General features: G+C 27.1%; 6 protein-coding genes across 10 annotated transcripts; 1 reads left to right on the top strand and 5 right to left on the bottom strand.

Moving 5' to 3' along the window:
* The first annotated feature begins 11 nt into the window (after positions 1–11).
* On the top strand, positions 12–25,407 carry LOC124423760 (acetylcholine receptor subunit beta-like 2). Of its 4 annotated transcripts, none has more exons than XM_046961905.1 (12): positions 12–291; positions 22,507–22,664; positions 22,772–22,816; positions 22,902–23,011; positions 23,178–23,358; positions 23,479–23,635; positions 23,747–23,874; positions 23,957–24,132; positions 24,200–24,352; positions 24,451–24,560; positions 24,662–24,774; positions 24,863–25,407. In XM_046961905.1, exons 2-12 carry the CDS (start codon positions 22,662–22,664, stop codon positions 25,070–25,072), a joined length of 1,386 nt encoding a protein of 461 aa, XP_046817861.1. In that variant the 5' UTR covers positions 12–291; positions 22,507–22,661; the 3' UTR covers positions 25,073–25,407. The 4 variants fall into 4 exon arrangements, with proteins under 4 accessions (XP_046817861.1, XP_046817860.1, XP_046817859.1 ...); XM_046961904.1 differs by lacking the exon at positions 12–291 and adding an exon at positions 22,086–22,307; XM_046961903.1 differs by lacking the exon at positions 12–291 and adding an exon at positions 22,086–22,324.
* LOC124423756 (nucleolar protein 14 homolog) lies at positions 1,562–4,778 on the bottom strand. Its single transcript, XM_046961893.1, has 5 exons — positions 3,027–4,778; positions 2,820–2,949; positions 2,576–2,740; positions 1,976–2,484; positions 1,562–1,860 (listed from the first exon to the last, which is right to left on the bottom strand). The coding sequence occupies exons 1-5, from the start codon at positions 4,775–4,777 to the stop codon at positions 1,617–1,619; spliced, it is 2,799 nt and encodes a 932-aa protein (XP_046817849.1). The 5' UTR covers position 4,778; the 3' UTR covers positions 1,562–1,616.
* LOC124423587 (sterol O-acyltransferase 1-like) lies at positions 8,024–8,921 on the bottom strand. Its single transcript, XM_046961471.1, has 4 exons — positions 8,786–8,921; positions 8,555–8,694; positions 8,155–8,318; positions 8,024–8,090 (listed from the first exon to the last, which is right to left on the bottom strand). The coding sequence occupies exons 1-4, from the start codon at positions 8,919–8,921 to the stop codon at positions 8,024–8,026; spliced, it is 507 nt and encodes a 168-aa protein (XP_046817427.1).
* LOC124423761 (sterol O-acyltransferase 1-like) lies at positions 12,307–16,732 on the bottom strand. 2 transcript variants are annotated; one of them, XM_046961906.1, is made up of 9 exons: positions 16,299–16,730; positions 15,921–15,988; positions 15,656–15,789; positions 14,174–14,347; positions 13,893–14,041; positions 13,662–13,801; positions 13,269–13,432; positions 12,931–13,204; positions 12,307–12,839 (listed from the first exon to the last, which is right to left on the bottom strand). In XM_046961906.1, exons 1-9 carry the CDS (start codon positions 16,330–16,332, stop codon positions 12,414–12,416), a joined length of 1,563 nt encoding a protein of 520 aa, XP_046817862.1. In that variant the 5' UTR covers positions 16,333–16,730; the 3' UTR covers positions 12,307–12,413. The 2 variants fall into 2 exon arrangements, with proteins under 2 accessions (XP_046817862.1, XP_046817863.1); XM_046961907.1 differs by lacking the exon at positions 14,174–14,347 and having other exon boundaries at positions 16,299–16,732.
* On the bottom strand, positions 16,960–18,039 carry LOC124423586 (histone H3.3-like). Its single transcript, XM_046961470.1, has 4 exons — positions 18,014–18,039; positions 17,510–17,564; positions 17,268–17,422; positions 16,960–17,161 (listed from the first exon to the last, which is right to left on the bottom strand). Exons 1-4 carry the CDS (start codon positions 18,037–18,039, stop codon positions 16,990–16,992), a joined length of 408 nt encoding a protein of 135 aa, XP_046817426.1. The 3' UTR covers positions 16,960–16,989.
* On the bottom strand, positions 18,601–21,906 carry LOC124423757 (SWI/SNF-related matrix-associated actin-dependent regulator of chromatin subfamily A-like protein 1). The gene is made up of 11 exons (XM_046961894.1): positions 21,322–21,906; positions 21,114–21,229; positions 20,941–21,050; positions 20,685–20,819; positions 20,428–20,605; positions 20,181–20,344; positions 19,941–20,105; positions 19,674–19,835; positions 19,475–19,582; positions 19,228–19,402; positions 18,601–19,117 (listed from the first exon to the last, which is right to left on the bottom strand). The coding sequence occupies exons 1-11, from the start codon at positions 21,734–21,736 to the stop codon at positions 18,710–18,712; spliced, it is 2,136 nt and encodes a 711-aa protein (XP_046817850.1). The 5' UTR covers positions 21,737–21,906; the 3' UTR covers positions 18,601–18,709.
* Positions 25,408–25,448: the final 41 nt, after the last annotated feature.

Genomic DNA, 25,448 nt, shown 5'->3' with positions numbered 1-25,448 from the left:
ATACGCAGAAAGAGAGGGAAAAAAAAAAGAAAGTGACAATACCTCTTCATTCTTCGCGCTATTATGACGAATAAAAAAACAAAAACAAGTAATGAAAAAAATTACGCAGTCAATGAGATTAGTTGCTATTTCGATTCCACAGATCGATGACTGACAAATTACAACGATTCGACCGTTTCTTGTGAAAAGGTCCTAAATGTTTCAATGACAGCGACTAACATATAAAGCACGTATAATTGAGTGTTATTTTTTCATGGCGCGATACAACAAAGGTCCGACGAAAATGAAAAGGTAATAGAAAATTTATGACATCGTTTAAAATAATCACAAAGATGAAGAGATAAGATTTATAATAATGTAACAAATGGAGATTATTTCTTCTATTGTATTTGTTATACGTTGTAATTATGATTTTATATAGACACATATATATATATATAGGATATGAGTTTGTATGTGAAAGGCAAGACGTATGAAAAAGACAAACCTTTGAAAGAATAAATATCGCTATGAGTTTAATTGTAAGACAATGGGGTCTACTTCAGGGAATTGCAGAAATCCTTAGGTTTTTCTTTTTTCTTTTTTTTATAAAAATTTAAAAAGGAAAATGAGTCAAAATTATAGTTTTTTACAATCACATCTTCGTTATACCTGAAAACATAACTTCTTTCATAAACATCATCTTGAGAGTTCGAATGAGATAATAATAAATTTCTATATATATATATATATATAAAATAATAAACATTATGTTATTCTGAATGATAATTATCATTGATGAATTATAAATAATGATATAAATGTCTAATTAAATTTATTCATTATATAAACAATTGTTTAAAAATTTTTATTCCATCAAAGTAACTTGATGAATAAAAATTTAGATGCAATATGTCATTTTCTCGATACGGGGTAATGTAATACAAGCATACTTAAATACATAAAATCTGTACAGTATATTCAAAGGTTTACACCATAAATTTTCTTGATTGCAATTTTCGTCTGATTTTGGTGACGAAAGACTCATTCAAAAGATAAACATTTTTCATATGAAATTATTGTTACAGATTTTTGAAAAGATATTATTTTCTTTGAAAAAATTATATCTAAAAAATAAATAATCTTTAAAAATAATTTTCACGCAGTTAAAAGCTTATTTTAAAAATCGTGGCAGATATTAAATATAAAAACATGCAATTATATCGATGCGTAAGTATAAAAAAATAAGTGTACATTTAATAATATCTTCATATGTATTATAAAATAAATAATTGTAGAAAAATATAGGAAATTAGATATATGTATGTTATCACAGATGAACGTAATACATTTAAGAAAAAAAAAAAGGAAAAAAAAATTAAGAAATATTGTTTTCATATAATTATTGAATAATTATTTCTTGTAATAGTTTCTAACCTATTATGTATTTTTTTCAAAAGTTATTTTTAATTATTTTATTTTTGTACAATTATGTGTTTTCTAAGTCTTTTAAAATATCTTAAATTATACAATAAGTCAATATATAAATAATAGCAAAAGTATATTTAATATACAAAATATATTTACATAAAGAAAAACATATGCATATCCATAATTCTTTATATAATTTTCTAAATCTATTTCTTTTTTAACTTTTTTAGTTCATTTTGTTGTTTCGCTGCATCACCAAATATTTCTTTCACTTTACGTTTGCGTTCTGCATCACTCTTAATTTGTTGTTTAATTTGTAATTTGGATAAAAATGCTCTATCCTTTCTTATTTCACGAATAGCGCCCTTCATTTCTTTTTTATATTTATGAAGTAATTTTTCTCTTTCTGCTTTTTCTTTAGACATTGGCTTATGCTTTTTGCCATCATATCTATAAATAATATAAAAAAATAAACAATACACGTAATATATATAATATTTATAATATCAAAATGCAATTTTTATTTATTTACTTAGAAAGTAAATAGAAAAAATAGAACACGTACACTCTTTCAATATGAGGCTCATATTGCCTTAATGGTTTTGGTCTTTTCTTTTCACGAATAATATATTCAAGCTTTTTATTCTTTAAGTCGATTAATTCTCCATTTAACTGTTTTATATGCTCCTTTAAAGTTGAAGGATATCCATTGTATGGGTTTTCTTTTAATAACTTCATAATTGGTTCGAATATAGAATATGCAGATTCTAATTCTTGAAGATGATTTTTAAATTCAGTAATTAAATTTATTGCAGTAAATAAAACTCTTATTCTGTAATCATTGTCTATATCTTCATTTACTAAATCATATGCTTTCATAATTACTGTATTTAAATTCATTTCTAAATCTGTTTTTTCCTGATCAATTATTAATAAATTACTTGATTCACCAATACTTTTAAAAGGAGGAATCACCTTAATTCCTTTGATCAAAAGTTTTGGCGTAGCCATGTATATTATTCCACGTAGAAAATTGATCGCAGATGGAGCAAATCGTTTACTTAATACTGTATACTAAAAAAATTAATTTTTGGTTACAGTAATAATATAAAACATATATATATGTAGTTCTATAAAATGTATAAATATAATTACTATTACATACCTCTAACATAAGGGTACATATAAAGAGACCTTTTGATATATCTCTTCTGTTTTTAATACGACATGTTAGTAATATTTGTGACATAAATATAAGGCAAGGAGTAACAATTACATGTCTAAAGTCAGATGTTGGGAATAATAGTGATACCAATTTAAAAATAATAAGCTGAAAAAAAGATAGTTTATAACAATTATTTTAAATTATAATATAATTATTTCTATTATTTAATATTCTGAAAACATACTGTATCTATGTTGGGATATTGTTTCCTATTCTTTTCAAATTCTTCATGTTTTTCTTTTATTATTTCAACTATACAATTCTTAGTATTTTCTGGATTTATATGTGCAAGATCATATAGATAAGGACATAACCTAAAATATATAATATAATAAAAATTTAATTAATGTTCTTAATAGAATACAATATTTACTATATATATATATTTTACCTATCAAAAACTTGAAAAAAGTTAACAATGTTTTCTACATCATCGTTTTCTATATTATTATTAAGAATATATTTCATTAGAAATATAAATAATTCGGATAATTTTTCTTTGTTTTGTTTATCCAGAGTCCAATGATTGCATTTTATTATACGATCTATAATAACTGATTGATAATCGGGATTTTGATTTTGTAATAATTTTTGTAATTCCTCAAAATTTTCTGGTATTTTATAAGTATAAGGCAATTCTTTTCTAGCTTTTTCCATGATTTCTTTCCTTTTTAAAAGATCATTTCTAATTTCTTGTTTTCTATCTATACTGACAATTTTGTCAATAACTGCTTCATTATTTGCTTTTATTATTGACTTCAACTTATCATTTTTGATATTAATTGATTTTTCAGTATATATATTATTTCCAAATCTAATATTTTTTTTGTCAGATATCTCCTCATCTTCGCTAGAGGAGTCAGATTGTTTTAAATCTGATAAGTCATCTTCTGAGGAGCTTTCACCTTCTACATTATTAGAATCTGACTGGACATCCGAATTTTCACACAAATCTGTTTCATATTCTTCTTTACTTTCTTCATGTTCATCATTTATTAATTTTGATTCTTGATTAATTTTATTTGTCTTATCAATTTTATCATTTACAAGAGATTTCTTCATTCTTTCTACTCGAATTTCTGTTTGATTTACATTTTCATTAAATTCAGAATCATTACTATTACTAGTATCGTTTGAGCTTTGACTAATATCATCATTAAATATATCATTGTCATTACTTACTCCATCATTTTGAATTTCATCAGATATTTTCTCTACAAAAAATCCATCGTCAAGATCATCAGCTGATTTATGTTTTAGTTCTGCATTTGAATCTGACATAAATCCTTTCATTCTTGCTAAACGATCAGCTTCAAGTGCTTCTAATTTTTCCTTCTCTTCTTTAATAATTTCTTCCTCAGATTTTAATCTGTCAGTAGGATTGCCTCTTGCTTCAAATTTTAATTCACGTACAGCCATATCATAATCATCAACTTTTATTTTATCAACAGGATCTTGATTTGATATTTTACTTGCTGATACTATAGGAAGAAGATCTTTCCATTCAGTATCTAGTTTTTCTGTTAAATCTACGGTTTCCTCACGTATCTTTTGCTTCTCAGCTTTTCGTTTTTTGGATTCAGCAATAAGTTCAGCAATCAGGTCTTTTCTAGATATAGTTGAGTCTGATTTTGATAGAACGCCGCCTCCAAAATGTGATTCAACAAATTTTTTATTCAGTTTTCCATCTCTATTTTCATCATCACTAAATTCATCATCACTTTTTGGATCATCAAATTTTTCTATTTCTTCAAGAGTTTGGCCTCTATGCGTCAGTACTTCTTCGTCATTCAAACTAAAAATGTTTTTCTTTTTATGAGCTTTTATACGTTCTGCTGTAAATCTTGCCATAGCTTTTTCTTCTGGTGTCATACGAAAATTTTTTTCACCTATGCGTTTATCTAAAAACACATTGTCTTTATTTTTTAATTTATACTCTTGAAACAGAGTACCCTTGCGTTTACTAATAGCTTTAGCACGTGATATACCAGGCAAACCTCTGTCTGCTTTATTCCTTCGTCCTAAAACATTTTGTTTGTCTTTATTTATATGTATTTCGAAGGGATTTAAATTTTTCTTTTTTTGTTGGTTATGTTGTAATTGTGCTTTTTCAGACATATTCATCTTCTTTGCTTTCACCATTTTAAATATTTATAGTTTTCAGACGAAATGAGAAGCACAAAGACGTTAAAATAAATATAATATTTTACATATATAAATTCTTTACATTAATTCAAATAAACAAAGTTTTAATAACCTATGTTAAGATAATCGTTTAACAATAATCCACGTGTTTTTATTTCTATCTGCCCGGTCTGTTATTGCTGCATATGTTATCAAGTATTGGCCAATCAGAGCACTGTACTGAACGGCCAATTATATTTCAGTATATTTTTAGTACTAAGAAATTTTATGGTTAAGGAAGCGCGCGAGTCGTATCATATTGCTAATCCTTCTTCAGATTTTTCTACATTAATTTTTTACACTCGAGAGGTGACTCTCACTCACCACATGATTTAATGCCGCAACTCGAGTGATGACTCTCGCTCACTACTTTGTTTGGTGCGAAAATTCGATACGCGGCGAGAACTATTTATGTTTTCTTTCTTTCAAGTGGATTCCTAAACTCTTCCTGTTTAATGTTACGAAGATAACATAATTTCCCTTCTCAATGGAAGTAATGTTTTCTTATCTGAAATTAGTGCGCAACCCTGAATCGGACTCTATTTTCGGTCTTAGTTCGAACTCGAAAACCATGGCAAAAGGATTATAAAAGTTGAAATTTCTGATGCCCATAAGCATGGAACTTAGTAATGAAATAAGCTCAAGTGAAGATGAATTTGATGTAACGTTGCTTAACGAAGAAATTACATCTATACATAGAGAGCTTGACGATAAAGAGAACACGAGCAGTGATGATGATGATAGTAATGAAGTAAGTGGTATAAGAAGACGAAAGATCAGAATAATAGACAGTGAATATGACAGCGATAGTGATACCGCAGAAGACCCACAATCGGACAGTTCTGAATGGATTAGTTGTACAGAATCCGAAGAAATACTAGACAAGAAAGAACCGTTGGATTTTTTCAAACTGTTTTTTACTAATGAACTCGTGAATGAAATAGTTACTGAAACAAATAACTACGCTAGAAAAAAGTTAGAGAACAAGACGCCATCACAGTACTCGATATGGTGAGCTTGGCACAATGTGACTATCGAAGAAATGTGGGCATTTATTGGAGTCAATAAATATGGGGACAATGCCGTTGGCGAATTTGCAAGAGTATTGGTCACGGAATGATATAAGTTATATTCCTTTTTATTCAAACAAGATTTTTTATTCAAATTTAAAAAAAAAAAATCAAAATTTTTTATTCAAATTTTTTATTCAAAAAAGATTTTTTGGATGCTTCATCTAAAAACAATCCCAACACGAGATACTGGTCCAAGAAGACGTTTACGGCTAATAAGCTGCTTTCTTGAATACATAAATTTTAAATTTTTAGAGTATTTTACACCGGGAAAAGAAGTTTGTGTGGATGAGTCAATTATCAAATTCAAAGGTCGGATTTCCTTTATCACTTACAATCCGAAAAAACCAACCAAATGGTGTGTTAGAGTTTACACAATGACAGATTCAAATACTGGCTATATCTGTGATATTCTTCCTTATTATGGAAGTTTTACAATTGGAGAAATTGGTAAGGCCTGAACTTCCAATATCAGCAAGAATACCGCTGCACCTTTATACGATGCTGCTGAAGAAAATACCTGGTACTCAAGGACACCATATGTTCACCGATCGGTATTACACCAGTTTTATCTTGGCTGAAGAATTATTCAAACTTTAATGCCATTTGACATTAGTAGCATACCGCAAAAGAAATACTTTAGTTTTAGTATGCAAAGACAAGAAGGTTGTCACGTGCTTGACCAATTGGAATAATGCAGGAATGAGCACTGTAAAAAGGATTTTACGAGATGGTGTTGAAATTACCGTCAAAAAGCCTAATGTTGTAATAAATTATATAAAACATGAGCGGTGTCGATCGTGCAGATCAGTATGCCTCAACGTACTATTTCTTAAGAAAATCCTTGAAATGGTGGAGTAAACTATTTTCTTGGGGTCTGGAAATTTGTGCAATTAATTCATATATTTTTTATAAAATTACTAAAGAGCAGAGAAGACAACGGCCGCTTAAACACTTGCGGTATGGGAAAACCTTAGTTCAACAATTAACTGGAGATTTTCATCAAACACGTGATCGAGCTTCAACTTCAACCTCCAATTCTGAAAAGATCCGCCTGAATGGAAAGTTGCATAACATTCTAACAGGAGTTAGGAAGGATTGTAAAGTTTGCTCTCAAAGAAATAAATTCGGTAGAAGACATCAAACAATATATTATTGTGATACTTGTCCCGAAAAGTCGGGCATCCATCTCGGCAATTGTTATATGAAATATCATACAAAACAAAATTACAAAAACTAATGTTTTAGAAATTATCATCGTAAAGATCTAAATATACATAAAATGTTAAAATATAAAAGTTTTATAGGATAATTTGTGTGTGTAATTATTTCAAGTTAGAGGTAAAAAATTCACCAAAAGTGCTATAAAACATCTCGAGTAGCCGATTCTTCCGCGCGAAAATGGCTCCGACTGCAAAGGGTTAATATCAAAGAACTTTATGCTACCATGGTTTACTATAGTCGGGTATTCTTCTTACTCATTTCGTAAATTTTTTTCGTGTTTTATATGTGTTTTATTTTATTTTTATCCTAAATCAGATGGAAACAAAACGCGATTTACATCTACTCTTCTTGTACGAGTTTAAATTAAATCATACCGCAGGTCAAACTTCAAGAAATATTAATCAGGCATTCGAAGATGCATCCATCAATGAAAAAAATGCTCGATATTGGTTCCAAAAATTTCGTTCTGGCAATTTGAGTATCGTCAATGAGCCTCAAGGAAGACCATCGACCCATATTGATAACGAGGAATTAAGAACGACTGTGGAATCCGATCCACACACAACTAGTCGAACACTTGGGTCTAAACTAGGAACTAGTCATATAGCTGTGTTAAAACATTTGCGTGCAATAAATAAAGTCAAAAAATTGGACTCATATGTGGCGCACGAATTGACGCAACTGCAGATGATCGACCGCAAAAGCAAGTGCGCATCTTTGTTGCTTCGCAATACATGATTGCCATTTTTACACCAAATCATCACTTGTGATGAAAAATGGATTTTGTGTGATAATCGAAAACGATCAAGCCAATGGTTAGATAAAAATATACCCCCAGGACACACCCCGAAACCGAAATTTCATAAAAAAAAAATTATGGTCACCATATGGTGAAATGCCCAAGGAGTGATCAAATATTAATCAACAAAACTTCTACATAATGCCAGAGAACAAACTTCCATCGAATACTTTTTGTCCTAGAAAAATACACAAATGTAATTGAACATTACACATGATGCTCGGAGTCATCTATAAATTTACCTAGGATAATTATCTCTATAGATTAACGTTGGAGCGAAGAAGAAATACAGATACTTCGAAAAATCTGGTATTACTGGCTTTTCCATTTCCGCGTGTATTTTGTATTTAAGAAATTTTGGTGCCGTACTCCTTATGAAAGCGTAACATTTCATTAACATACGAACCTATTTAAAGTTGCAAATAAAATTAATTTTTAGAATTACATTTTAAATCGAAACATTTTAGATCCGTATATTTAAATCGATCGATCGTAGATTACTCTTTAAAATTATGCTTTGTACGAGACATTGATGTATATATTCAGCTTAAATAAGTTTATATTTAAGTGATTATTATATTTATGAAGGTATTTAGTAGCAGAACGTTCGTATATACATACTTATATATGAAATAAATTTACCTGTTCTGTAAGAATTACAGTGCTAGAAGCTACTGGTAGTCCCTCATCTACTATTGCTTTAGCTGGAAGAACGATGAAAATGAGCAAATATAATACAAGCCCCGCTATCCATCCATAGTCCCATACTTTTAAAGCAGTTGCTACGTTAAATAATATCATAAATTATAAGTATAATTTTAAAGAAATGTTTAGCGATACTTTTTTAATAACAAAAACCAATTTTATTGTTACATAATGGTAAAAAATGAAGACGTTTGTGCGCCCAAATATAGAACGGAATGTAAATTCCAAGTGTCGTCAATGTCATTAAAGACCAAATATAAAGGACTCTTGAAAATTTTCCGAAAGTCCATATTATGATATTCATTCCGACATTTATTCTGAAAATAAAATAAAAAATGTATATATCTACCGACAAATTTATTATATTGACTATATTTTATTAATATAAATTTGTACTACAGTTTTTATCAAAATTCAATGAAATTGAGGTATAAATGATCATGCTTACGATCTATCATCCATAATATCCTATCTAATAGTATTCATAAGAAGTATTATTAGAATCGTTGTAAATATATTATATACCGTGTTAAAAAGATCACTTAGTAATGAATTTCTTTCAGAAAAGTATTTTTCTTGTAAGATACTTTCCTTTAAGATGAATTACTCATTCTGTTCTTCGTATAAAATATTATATCTCTTAAATAATGATTTTTTAATATTTAAATGATTTAAAGAGTTTATATAGAGAAAATACAGATCTTAGTTGTTATAAGTGATTTAAAATTATCGACAATGAGAGAATTATATATATTCATAATGTAAATCCACCGTATGAATTAGAGACTTTCAATTATTGTTGTATTCCTTCGGTGTTTCAACTTTGCGATCTTTTCATTTAATCAACGATGTACTTTTTCTTAGGTGATTTCTCTTATAGGACTATTCCACTTTATACTATTTCAACTATTACTACTACTACTACTACTATTACTACTACTGATAATAATAATATAATATAATAATAATAATAAAAATGTACTTAAATATTTATAACATTTAGATATTATTTAATACATTTTATATATAAGAAACCACCGTAATTATAGTAAAGATAATTAGCTTCGACTGATCGTGATTAACCGTTTGCGTACCACGAGCCACTTTCGTGCTCTTCAGATTTTGTGTCGAAAAAATCCAGGGCATTCGGCCGAAACAGACAACTGACGGTCCATCCGAAATTTGTCGAAACGCGCTCAGCCTTTCAGACGCATGTACGTCGCATCGCTATCAATAAATTAATTTGTATTTTGTTGTTACCTATTCTAAATTAATAGAATAGGTATGTATATTATACATATATATTTTTTCATTCATAGCTGAATTTGGTATAAAAGAAACAAACACGAAAAGGGCGGCCCCATCGCGGTTTATCGCATTGAACATGACAAGCGCTATCACGCTCTTCGGCTTTTTTCGAAACGTAATTGAAAGAGCGCTATTGGGTTCTTTGTAAATATATTCTAAATATATTCTTTTGTAAATATATTCTTTGTAAATATATATTGGCTTTTTTCGATATGTAATTGAAGAAGCGCGATCGCGCTCCTTGGCGTTTTTCGATCATGTTTTGTCAAAACCCTCTGGTACGCAAACATTGTGTAAACAAATATATAATGATTATAAGGTAGTAAGATAAAGAGAAACGATAGAGGATGAAAACAAAAGAAACGTTTTGTACTTTTATTCATATGTCATTTATATTAGATATATTTATCGATGGGCGTTCATGTGTCATAATTATTAAGAATTCAATTCGTTGAGTGTCGCGCGTCAAACGACCACATAAAATTTTCCTTCTTTTGTTATCATAAACTATCATATATGTCGTGGTGTATACAATATAAGTATATTCTTTTGTTTCTTCTTATTACTATTTTTATGGCCATATTATTACATTATATATTATTGTTATAGTAATCGTAGTAGTAATAATAATAATATGAGATGATTTACAGAGGAAACTATAACAAATACCGCTAAGAGGAACGCTCGCAAATAACGTGGGAACGAACTCATGTTTTGATCTTTATTAAAAATAATATAAAATATATATGTTCACTAATTATTCATTTTGAAAAAATAATCAACAAATGTATGTACTTTATATGCATTTATCATTGAACAAAATTATACTGTTGCTGTGTTCTATCTAGTAAAAATCACCGCGAAATTCACGTCAGCCATCAGTAGAGGAAATAAATATAAGAGATTGAATAATAACATCTTACTAAATTATTTAATAAGGAAAAAAAGAGTAAATTAATTCATTATTTTCGTTTACATCGATACAATAAAAAGAAATCACCGGGAATCATTTTAGCCTGGAACCTACATTTCCTAAATTACAAATCTAGATGCTTACCAATGTACAATACACATTGCTTGTAGAATCTCTATCTTTTTATTGTATAAAATTTAAAAGAAACTACAAATTTTTTCAAAATTTTATAATATTTTAGAAACTCAAATCTCTTGACATAAACGATTGGACACGCATTTCCTTATTTTTGCCATAGAATCATTTGGCCAAAATTCATTAAAATGATCGAGTGAGGAGTTTCTGTAGCTTCTTCGAGTGAGTATCGTGAAACCCATTTTTTTACGTTTGAAAATGTTTAGAAAATCTAAGCATCAGTTAATTACGTACACAACTAAACAGGCAATCACCATTTCATGGACATACATCATTCAAGCATATGAAAATTAGTAGTGGGTGTACGAGCTTCATCTCTTTTGCCGAAAATTTCGATATAGTACTAAACTTTTTTTTTCACGAAAAATGTTGAAAACAACATTAACGTCATTAAGGAGAACAGAAGTAATTCTCTATCAATTTTAATGAACAAAGTCTCATTTTAAAGACAAAGATTTAATTTACGGCATTGTTCCCGAGGAATTTTGAAACAGTTTTTTATTTGTACATAAACTATTCTCGAAAAAATACCACTTTTTAACACGATTATTTTCAAAGAAAATAAAGTGAACAAAAGTATCATTCCGGGACGAGAGATAGCGTATGCATTTGCATACGTGCGTATATGCATGTGTTTTGAATGAATATTACGATAAGGAAAAAGAGGCATTGAGATTTACTATATTGTTTATTAATATCTCTAGAAAATAGAATATGAAACATTAATAACAGATAGATGATAGTGATAACAACAGAATAATTTATTTATGAGTCCATTTGGAATTGTTTACATCATATATTTACCGAATAGATTATATTAAAATAAAATGTCGAGTGAATATATAATATATTTATGAATGTCAACATTGTGAATAAACATATGAAATATAATAGTATTTTTTTCCATATTTCTTTCAATATATTTAATAAATTGTAAACTGATTTACGACATGAAAAAAGATATATAATATTATGATTAGCGATCAGTCAATAAAATATTTATATATGATTTTATGAATATTTTTTTGTGAAGGGTACTAAAAAAATTTATAGGGGACTAGAATTTAGATAGAAGAATTAAAAAATAAATATTTAAGATTTTATATTTAAAATAGAAACCTACTATTTCTGTTACCGAAAAAAAAAGAACAAAATCATTCGTTTCTCACAAGTTTGTTTCTTTCATAGGAGAATAATTATAAAATCTGAATAAAATTTTTTCTAAATTGCGGCAATATATACGATGGTTCAAATGCAAACAAAAACAAAAAAGTGAATGTTTTCACAAAATACATGTATGTTTTAGCGAATATATTACAAGAGACAGTGAATTCAGAAAGTGATTCTTTCAATATTACTAATGTACATCTTATTTAATGTTCATTCGGATATAGGGTTACAATACCAAATTCTCGGTAAAATGAAATTCAAGAATTTATCAGGATACTCAACACAATTTTGTCTTCCAAAGAATTCCATAGCATACATACTGCACATTACACCGTTACCTAAGATAAGGGTAAACCATAGAAATATATTGCCAGCTTTTCTTGTGATAAAAGTCAACGGACAGCCTATGAAACCAAACAAAAGTATCATTCCGGGACAAAAAAATTGGAAGGCAAAACACATTATATATTCATGAACGAATGCGGATATGCAAAATACGGAGCAAGTTGCGATAAACCTATTTTGGTTTGTTAAGATCTCAACCACATCTTTGTATACGTAGGCGTAAAGCCAATCGTGCACGACGACGTTCCATGTTCTGTAGTAAACGCTATAAGATGATGAATTCCACCAGTCCTGAAAATGAAATACATAAAAATTGTATGATAATGATTAAATTTATGAATTAGTCTTATTAAAAAAAAATGCAGTTTATTTTGTTTTTTACCTTGTAAAACAATCGATCGGCAAAACGCAATACTTCAGCGCAAGCGTTTAACCAAGCGTGTAAAAGACAATAAAATCCACAAAGGAAGAAAAGAATTCCAGGCATGGATGTGTTGATTATATTGAGAAACAATTCTTCCCTTCTTACAGGTTTCACTCCATGCTTTCTATATATCGGATAAAAGAAGCGTTTGCATATGAAAGCCATGTAAAATATTATCAACAAAACTTCTGCATAATGCCAGAGAACAAACTTCCATCGAATACTTTTTGTCCTAGAAAAATTCACAAATGTAATTGAACATTACACATGATGCTCGGAGTCATCTATAAATTTACCTAGGATAATTATCTCTATAGATTAACGTTGGAGCGAAGAAGAAATACAGATACTTCGAAAAATCTGGTATTACTGGCTTTTCCATTTCCGCGTGTATTTTGTATTTAAGAAATTTTGGTGCCGTACTCCTTATGAAAGCGTAACATTTCATTAACATACGAACCTATTTAAAGTTGCAAATAAAATTAATTTTTAGAATTACATTTTAAATCGAAACATTTTAGATCCATATATTTAAATCGATAGATCACTCTTTAAAATTATGCTTTTTACGAGACATTGATGTATATATTCAGCTTAAATAAGTTTATATTTAAGTGATTATTATATTTATGAAGGTATTTAGTAGCAGAACGTTCGTATATACATACTTATATATGAAATAAATTTACCTGTTCTGTAAGAATTACAGTGCTAGAAGCTACTGGTAGTCCCTCATCTACTATTGCTTTAGCTGGAAGAACGATGAAAATGAGCAAATATAATACAAGCCCCGCTATCCATCCATAGTCCCATACTTTTAAAGCAGTTGCTACGTTAAATAATATCATAAATTATAAGTATAATTTTAAAGAAATGTTTAGCGATACTTTTTTAATAACAAAAACCAATTTTATTGTTACATAATGGTAAAAAATGAAGACGTTTGTGCGCCCAAATATAGAACGGAATGTAAATTCCAAGTGTCGTTAATGTCATTAAAGACCAAATATAAAGGACTCTTGAAAATTTTCCGAAACTCCATATTATGATATTCATTCCGACATTTATTCTGAAAATAAAATAAAAAAATGTATATATCTACCGACAAATTTATTATGTTGACTATATTTTATTAATATAAATTTGTACTACAGTTTTTATCAAAATTCAATGAAATTGAGGTATAAATGATCATGCTTACGATCCACCATCCATAATATCGTATGTAATAGTATTCATAAAAAGTAATATTAGTATCGTTGTAAATATATTATATACCGTCCGCACATGTTTATTGGTGTTAAAAAGATCAGTTAATAATGAATTTCTTTCAGAAAATTGTTTTTCCGGTAAGATACTTTCCTTTGATGATTTTCTGTAAACAATATAAAGGAAGAATAATATTTCATAGTAAGTATTTTTCCGTTATGTGAAAAAATGATGAAATATGAAGGAACTTCATAGATAAATAAACTTGTCAATTTATAATATATTACATTACGTATGATGTACAATGGACTCATTATTTCAAAGAGATCGAATATAAATATATTGGTTGAACTTATTTCAATGACTAGGCTTCAATAAATTCCGATAAGAAATATTTCTTGTCAAAATGATTTGAATTATCTTTATACGATATTATCGTATGTGTTCAAATTGTGATATAAAATGAAAAAGGAGAATAAACATTTCGTATTTAAATCTGAACGTCAACGGTCATGTGTTATCATTATCAATTTCATGCTGATTGGAAGACTCGTAATCTCGGCAATAGCTCTATTTCTTTAATAAGGAATAAGACAATAATAGTAACAATATGGTAGATCCTCCTTGATGAAACAATTGTAGGAATGTACATGGACATTTATTAACTCTGATATCAAAGATATTTTTACTTTCATTTAAAGATTTCGAAAATAAAAACTGATATTATTGCATTTTCCATATTTTCGAATAATAAAAAATTTATTTTTCGTATTCATATTTATAAATATTAAATATAAATAAATAATTTAATTTATGGACTTATTATTTATAAAACGGATATGTAAGATTGAACAATTGAAATTTAATAAAATGAATGATAAATGATTATTTATTGAAAGGATCATTAATAATTATATAAATTTAATTTTAGATTAGCATCTAAATAATACCATCATGTTGATAATATACAGGTAAGCAAATTTCATATGACGTAGTAGTACGCATGATCGAATGTATGAATGGTACATATATAAGACACAAATCAGATCAGTGGACACGTATAATGCCTTTATGATATACAACGAGAGAGAAGGGTCTCCTTCAATCATGTTATTAGATTTGTTGGTTTTATTATGCTATGTCTGAATTCATTCGTATATTGTTCTTTATTATAGAATTTTTAATACTCATATAAAAAAACATAAATCGGTATCTTATATATATTCTTTTTTATGATTTATCAAATATAAGAATCAGTAGTTTAAACTCGACTGTAAACACTTTATTTAAGTGCAAGCGTACTCGGGTGTATTTGATACTATTATATATGATATTTTTAATCAGTTACATTTTTCGATATGTTTCTAGATAAAACTAAAATTGGAATTTTAATGAATTTGATAATATGACAAATATTTTTTATATACAAAAGACGAAATTATAATACACCTCATAATTTTCAAACTATACGAACCTTTTATCACAGTATTTATCACTCAAATTATCTGACATTTGTAATGATCTTTCACGATCAGTTTTGCTTAATACTTCTGATATCATATCATTAATACGATCATTGACTTGTTCAATAATGCTTTCCGAAATTTCCTACAAGAAAAATGACAATGTAAAAAACTTTAATAAATATCTAATATATTATGCTAAATGAATTATTTTATTTCAGAATTTACAAATAGTAAGATTATTAAAAAAACTTATAAAGATCAATAACTACGTACTTGCATTCGTGTTCGTATTTCAGCAACAGTTTCTTCATCTATCGCTCTTTTTTTTTCACTTTTGTTAACTATAAAACACCGCATTTTAAAATGAAATAATTATTCAATTCTTTGCATAAAATATTATATTTCTTAATTATTTAATATTTAAATAGTCTGAAAAATCTATGTCAAAAATCTTATTGATCACTCTACAAGTGTTTCAATCGTAAAAGAATTATTGTGATGTACTTATATGATAGTATAATATAGCTAATAGTAAATATAGCTATAATTATCATTTTATTTCTATATGTATAGAAAAAAGCTTATCTTCTTATAGATTTTCATCATATTTATATATATATATATATATCTATATTCATAATATAAACTTACGTCGTAAATTTGAAATTTCCAAATGACCGTTCATCTTTGTGTTCGTTCGGTGCTTCAACTTTGTGATCTTCTCATCCAATATGATTTCACCCTCGCAAGTAAAATCGATGATCTCTGAACAATTGAGTGAAAAACTTGTTGAGCATAAAAGAAACTTTCCTTTAGTAACACAGCACACGCGACGATAAGCGAATGAACGAACGTAATTCTTGTACGTTATAAAAGTGTCTGGTTGGAACTATTCTCTGGCGAATAGTAGAACTAAAATCGTGCGCGTATTTCAATTATTTCTTTAGTATTTTTGTTGACATTCAACATAAATCCTTCCTGAAGATTTACTGTTAAATTACTTAGATTAGATTTTTACGTTGTTAATCCAAGATAATAATAATTTTCTGATAAGAATAATTTTTTGGCCGACTGTGAAATATTATACGATTCTACTAAATAACTGCGCCTTTACATAATTATATATAATATATATATACATATATATATATATATATATATATATATATATATATATATATATATATATAATATTAGATAAGAAAAAGAAAGAATATTTTCTTTTACAGAATTTATAACGCAACTAAACGATATTTTGTCGCATATAACTGTAAGTAAAAAAGAAAAAAAGAATTGCGAAGAAGAAGACAAATTTATAGGCGATAACGAGTTGTACTTTATTTCATTTGTTGATAATGTCGGATCGACCTCTTAATCGTCGGTTTAATAACATGTCATCCTTTTGAAGTGTTACACGTTTTGCATGACTAGTTAGTAACAATGAATCTTCAAAAAATTGTATCATATACATTTCTAATGCTTCTTGTAATGCTTCTAATGCGATCAATTGTATTCTATTATGAATATGATAAGAAAACATATGATAAGTAATATTTTCTTCATAATATTAATCAGTTTTGTAGATTTAAAAATATTTCAAGTATGAATAAATATGGATACCTGTAAATTGTGGAATATAATTCTATAAAAATTTGTCTAACTAAACGAATGAACGGTGCTTTTGGTATAAGAAGATGCGTTGTGTTTTGAAGATATATAATATTCCTTAATGCGGGTCTCCTGCGTCGTAGTATATTTTGACGTATTTTCGGTCGCTATTAAAATAATTTCAATTTGAAATTCTTTATTCATGGATAATTTAAATATAATCATAGTAAAGAAGATGCATGTGATCTTATTACTGCAGACTCTTCACTGGTTGTAGAAGAATCGACTCGCAAACGCGTAATGTTTGATCTAAATTAATAAAATGAATTACTTCAATATTATATGCAATGTTAATTAAATAGATATAGTCGCATTTTCTTATCTGTTCTTTTTCTTTTATTTCTGCTTTTGTAAACATGCGAGAAAAGAGCAGATTAAGATTATAAAGTGACATTCGACATAATAACAATAATACGGAAAAAGAGAAAAAAAAGAGAGAAAAAAAGAAATGAAAAAGAGCAAAATAAGCGTCCATTTCATTATAAAAATATAGAAATTAATATCTTCACTCTGTTTATATATATTTCTATTCTATATATATATATATATATATATATATATATATATATATATATATATATATATTTATCAATCATTTATTTATCAATTTATTATATATATAAATGTATATACATATTTATCTATTCTGATATTTGTCAAAGTATTATTGCTTATGTTGGCTAGAAAAATGTACTAACCTCGGCCTATTTTTTCGACGTACCATAATTACAAGTTTTTACGATGTAATATTTTTAAACGCGTGTTTTAAGATATTTTATTGTGCCTGCCACTTTTGTGGATATAAAAGTCTTTTTAATATATTATTATTATATTAAATACAAATATATTCTTTTTTTTTATGCTATTTGGCGCAATTAAAAAATATTATACCGATTATATCAGCCAAAAATATAATCTTCTCATTCTGGTAAACATCTCATAAATAAAATTCAATGCAATTAAATTTGATCCAATAAACGCACTGTTGCCATTAGAAACTTAAAAAATATGCTGAATAGATATTGTTTCTTCATTTCGTTATAATCCATATATATATATATATATATATATATATATATAGAGAGAGAGAGAGAGAGATTATATATATATAATATACATATACGTATATATACATATATACATATACACACATGCGCACACACGAACACACATTCTTTTATATATATCTTATATATAATTCTTTAGAATAAATTAAGATTGAATTATCATTTGCATTACATTTTATTAAATTTAGATATAATACTGTATTATTATTAAAAAAATATAGTTACTAATATAAATCTGTTATAAATGCAAAATTGGTTTTATCCATTATAATTTTTTTGTTTTATTCAAATAACTATCTTAATCAATGTAATCTTAAATTCTATTTATTAGAAATTCCAATCACAATTTTGTAGATCTTCTTCACCTAAATTTAGTAATTCTTTAATATCTATAATAGGAATTTCTTCTTTTTCTTCATTATTTTCTAATGATTTATCGTTATTTATTTCATCACTTATATCCATCTTATCATCTGATTTCAAACTCTTTTTTGGAGTTTTTTCCATGAAGAACTCTATTTTTAACTGGTCATTTTGTTTTAATACTTGATTTGTTACTTCCGCTTCGTCCATGAGAATATTTTGATTGAGACCAACTTTGCATAGTATATTTATCTTTCTTTGTATTAATGACCATAAATGATCATCAGCTGTTTGTTTTGCCACTAAATATTGGATAACAACATTACTATCTTGTCCTATTCGGTGTACTCTATCTTCTGCTTGGCATAAAATCTATGTTTAAAAAATCATTTATTAAGAAATAATAAATTATTAACATTAAAAATGATTCTAAATAGAATTTTATATATATATATAATTAAAAATAACAAATAATGACATACTCCAGGGTTCCAAAATAATTCTGCAAAAACTACTAGTTGTGCAGCTGTTAGTGTAATGCCAGCATTTGCAGCAGTTATAGATAAGATAGCTACCAAACAATTTGTATTATCTTGAAAATTATTGATCAAATCTTTTCTTCTATTTGAACTTGTCCTTCCATCGATCCTTATATATCTATAAAATTATTCCTCCTTTATGAATAAAAGTAAAGAAACATAATTATAATTTAAAAGTACTAATAATTACCCTATTTCCATAGATTCTGCAATATCACATATTGCATCTAAAACATGTTGATGATGAGCATAAATAAGACACTTCTGTTTAGTTTCGAACAGTTGAGTAATATGTTTACTGAAACATTATAAAAATAACAATATTAAAAAATAAAATATTACACATGCAGTACATCAAACGTTATATAAAAAATAAATAATGTATTTACCATACAGCTTTTAATCTTACAAAACTTGATGTATTATAATACTGAAGAAGTGCATTATGATGTTCTAGACCAGTTGAAACTTTTTTCTCTAACTCTTTGGACATATCTTCCATTTCTTTCGTACCTACTTTTATAAGATCTGGATTCAATATAATGACCTGCCTAAAAATCACTAATGTTTGAATTTTTTCACATGTATAAATAGATAAATATATCTCATATATATATATATATATATATATATACACATAAACATACACACATCACCTTATTTTTGATGGTAATTGATTTAACACATCAGCTTTTAATCGTCTAATCATACAAGTTGATTTTAGTAGTAATTGTAATTCCTGCATATTTGATGATCCAGTAAAATCCCAGCCAAAAAGTTTTTTTTCTCCTGCACAATATCGAATTCCATACTCTTGAAATCTAAGTGAAGCATTGTGTTAAAACTGTATATAAATTATATTTCATTATTATGTTACATTTAAGTTTAATATTTACCCCATAAAATTGGGAAGCACAAGATTAACCTGAGTATATAATTCTATAGGACGAGACAAGGCTGGTGTTCCACTAAGTAAAATTATATGTCGTGCATTAGATACAGTGCTTTGTACTGCATTAAATCTAGCAGTTTTATTGTTTTTCAAAATGTGGGATTCATCCTACAGAAACATTTTTGTATTGTAATTAATATATCATAATAGAATTTTTAATATGCACTGAATGTATTTAATCTAGTACATACCAAAATGATAAATCCAAAAACACGCCTTTTAAATATTTCTACTGCTCTTACTAATATATCATAAGATACTATAACAATTTTTACATCACTAACAAAGTCTTTAGCATTGGTAAATTGATGAACATAATGTGCAGGTATAGATGGTAAAAAATTATAAATAGCTTCGGACCATTGATACCTATAAAAATAATATAAATATATACAAGTAATATTTATTTAGTAAAATTTATTTAAATTAATATTTTGTAATTTTTTACCTAACAGAGGATGGTGCTACAATTAACAAAGGCCAACTATCTTTAAAGTAATATGCTATTCCTAATGCTTGCAATGTTTTTCCCAATCCCATATCATCAGCAATTATACAACAACCATTTTTTGAAATACCATAACTAAGAAAAATAAGAAATATTTGAAATACCATAATAAAAAACATAAATTTAAATCTACCAAAATTTTGTTATATAAATATATTATAAACTTCAATTATAAAAAATATTGTACAATATTTACCAGATGCCTTCTTGTTGAAAAGGCATTAACATATCTCTCAATGTTGCATCTATTGATGACAGATCAATAGAAGATATTTCATTAGGTGAATTTAAGTTTTTCTGGAAAATCTAAAAATATAAAAATATCAATCTGATCTTTTATAAATAATCTATTTATAATAAAATTAATACCTGAAGGACAGATTTTGGTATTTGTATTATAGAAAGATTAGATTTTAATTCCAATAGCTTCTTTATTAAATTATCATAATCTTTCAGATGAAAATTCCATATCTTCGTCTTTATATCTAAAATATAACTTTTTTTTATTATTCATAATTGTTAATTGATATAAATATCATGTAATACATTACATATTCAAATATTTTATACAATTTACCATATATTCTACTGTTCACCGTTTTAAATATTTCAATTACAGATGGTAAATAAGATGATATTTCTATTGCAAATCTTTCGTTAGTAATCATATAGCATTTTCCTGTTATAACAGAATTAATACCAAAAAATTTTTGTGGTGTCATAGGTGTATATCTATTATTTGTTTTGTATTTTCGCATAGGCCCAATCTGAGAATTGTTTGGTTCAGATTTGAGTATAGGATCAGTAATAGGCCGTCGAAGATTACTTGCATTTTGTGAAGAACTTTTTATAGGTAACTTTATATTTTGATTTTGTTGTACTTTTCCTGGATCAAATGGTGCTGTTACTTTTGATTGAATTTGTCGTTTTCTTTGTAATGCTTCCAAGCGTTTCTTTTCTATTTCTTTCTGTGTATATTGTACAGTAGCCATTTATATAAATAAAATTATCAATAATATAATTCTTTGTTTATCTAAATATTAAATAAAAAGTCAATGTTAAAATATCCTTTAATGTGTGTACTTTAAACAATTGTGTAAGTTTATCGCCCAAAAATACATAACCACGTTTTTACGTCTATTTAAATTTCTTTATTTTGTATTTTTTTTGAAATATCAAGAAGATTGTGTAGAAGTTTATAGAGGCGAAATTTCAATATACTATGCACGATAAAACTTAGTAATTTTCACTTTCAATTTACCTACTATAAGGAAGTATATCGTTCATGGTCGCGCCATAATTTGAATTTGTTTATCCAATCGCTGACTTCTTTTTGCGCGTAGCGGTAATGGCGCTAACTTCGGATATCGATCTAAAGGCACTTGACTGCATTTGCAGTAGTTTACGGGATATCCGTGTTCTGCTTATCACATTTACTTTTTTTCAATATTGCACGTTTTATAATTAGCCTTATTTTATATAAATTAAGTTTAATTCTAAAACTGCCGTGTTAATTATAAGTTTTATATTCTGTGTTCACAAGTACCCCACCCATTTACACCCGTACGTGCCAAAAGCCTGTAAGATGCAAATACTTGCATTTATCGTGTTTAATATTTTCAGCATTGCGAATGGTCAGTTTCTAAGTTTATTAAATTCAAAAAAGGAATCTTATCGCAAACGGAATTTATTATATTCTTATTGACAATCTAATTTATTGTATACAATTGTAAGAATATTAAGAAATTAATTTTTTTACCAGGTGCAGTAGGTTTGAAAACATTTGAAGCAAATCCAGATACAAAACGACTTTATGATGATTTATTATCAAATTATAATAGACTCATTCGACCAGTCATTAATAACACAGAAACTTTGACAGTATGGCTGGGATTAAAACTATCGCAACTAATCGAGATGGTATAACATCAAACTTAATGTTCAAGTTATACAAGACAACAAGAAAATGATGCATTTGAAGATAAATAAATATATTGATATTTTCTATTTATTTCAACATTTTACAGAACCTGAAAAATCAAGTGATGACAACTAATGTCTGGGTAGAACAGGTGAAGTATAGTCCTTGAAATAATAGTTCAGTTATAATTTATTATTTATTGTACGTTCCACAATTAATTATTATTTTTTCAATAGAAATGGTTTGACTACAAATTACAGTGGGATCCAGAAGAATATGGTGGCGTTGAAATGTTATATGTGCCTTCTGAAAATATATGGCTTCCAGACATTGTGCTATATAATAAGTAAATAATATGCAAAATACAATCCTTTATTTAATTAATCCAGAATTTTAAGCTATGTTGTAATTTTTATAGTTATATTTGTTCAAACACCATATTTATTTTTTATAATAGAGGACAAAATATGGAACACAAGAAAATGATTTTATAAACTGTTATTATTTGACAGTGCTGATGGAAATTATGAAGTAACACTTATGACAAAAGCTACACTAAAATATACAGGTGAAGTGTCTTGGAAACCACCAGCCATTTACAAGTCATCCTGCGAAATTAACGTAGAATATTTCCCCTTTGATGAACAATCCTGTATTATGAAATTTGGTTCATGGACTTATAATGGAGCTCAGGTTATAAAGTTTAATAAATGTTAAATTTATCTTGTTAATACATTAATATTTAAATTAATTTTGAATTAAATGTTTCATTAAATGTTGTATTCATTTTTTAAAAGTGATTCTTACAAACAGGTTGATCTGAAGCATATGTTACAAGAATCTGGTAGCAATTTGGTAAAAATTGGTATAGATCTGACTGATTTTTATTTATCAGTTGAATGGGATATTCTTGAAGTTCCTGCAGCTCGTAATGAAGAATATTATCCTTGTTGTGAAGAACCATATTCTGGTAAAAAATTCTTTTTATTATTTAATCTATTTTATTGACAAAGCAATTAATATTAAGTAAGGTAATTAAATTGAACGTTATATTACTCTAATTTTCTATTTAATAATCTAGATATTACCTTCAATATTACAATGCGAAGGAAAACTTTGTTTTATACTGTTAATCTTATAATTCCATGCGTGGGCATCACTTTTCTTACAGTATTGGTTTTCTATCTTCCAAGTGATTCTGGTGAAAAAGTAGGTTTATAAAATATTTATGTAAGTTTATATCTCTAAATGTTACTTATAAACTATAATTCTTATATTTACTTTTCTCTAGGTCTCATTATGTTCTTCCATTCTTCTGTCTTTGACCGTTTTCTTTTTACTATTAGCTGAAATAATTCCACCAACATCATTGGCTATACCACTTCTTGGAAAATATTTATTATTTACGATGATATTAGTAACTTTATCTATTTGGATCACTGTGTGTGTTCTAAATGTTCATTTCAGGTAACAAAATTAAATTAAAATAAAATAAATGCAATCATTGCGTATATAAATTAATAAATTATTTTAGATCTCCCTCAACACACAATATGTCACCGTGGGTAAGACAAGTGTTTTTAAATTGGATGCCAAGAATTTTAATGATGCGTAGAACTCCATATTCTACGCCTGAATATGATGATACATATATGGATAGTGGATATACTAATGAAATTGATTCTAGGTATGTTTATGTCAATAAATTGTATTATTTTTATATAAATAATGTATTTAATATTTTATAATTGTAAAATACAAATGATTGATTTAACTTTGCAACAGTGTAAGTGATTATCCTTTAGAATTGAAAGGCACAGATGGATTTGAAAATGTCACATCCACGTACAAAAATATAAGAGAGGATGATGCTCGACATATACCTCATGCATCTGGTATGTTTTAGACAGAAAAATTTTATAACAGAGTAAATCTTCAGTTAAATCTTATATTATTGAGCTACTTAATATTAATTAATATTGTGATATTTTTACAGTTACTGACAGTGAAAATACAATGCCCAGACATTTGTCTCCAGATGTAATATCAGCGCTTAAAGGGGTCCGTTTTATAGCACAACATATAAAAGATGCAGATAAAGACAATGAAGTACAGTTACTGTGCTATATAATTATATAATTTTTTTTTTTTTTTGTAATAGATAATATAAGTATTTTATATGAATATGTATTTATAGGTAATAGAAGACTGGAAATTTGTTGCTATGGTTTTAGATAGATTCTTTCTATGGGTATTTACATTAGCATGTATTGGAGGTACACTTGGCATTATATTTCAAGCTCCTAGCTTATATGATACAAGAGAACCTGTGGACCAACGACTTTCTGCAATATCATTACGTAATTATATGTTTCCGCCCAAAGAGGATCCTTTACCTGAAGAGTAAATTCTGAGACATAATCTGACTATTAACATAAGAATCAATACAAAGATGTATTAAACATATTATTACTCTTTATTCTAAAAATGAACATTAATTTATAAATATTTTTAATTGAATAATTTAATTACCTATGATAAAACCATATATTTATTAGAGAAAGGTTTACAATATTAAAATATATAATTGTAAATCTTTATTAGTAATTAATAGTTGAAAAAGAGATACAAATACGGATTTGCATATATACGACAATATACGTAAATAATGAAGAAATAAAATTGCGTATATGTATTATATACACTGCTTGCTTTTGATGAAAATAAATAGTTTACATGTTACGCATTATTTTAATAGAATTTTATATCCCATTAAAGAAAAT

The sequence above is a fragment of the Vespa crabro genome, chromosome 4 (genome assembly GCF_910589235.1).
Source record: "Vespa crabro chromosome 4, iyVesCrab1.2, whole genome shotgun sequence".
Taxonomy (NCBI): Eukaryota; Metazoa; Arthropoda; class Insecta; order Hymenoptera; family Vespidae; genus Vespa; species Vespa crabro.
This window is presented reverse-complemented; position numbering and strand designations above follow the sequence as displayed.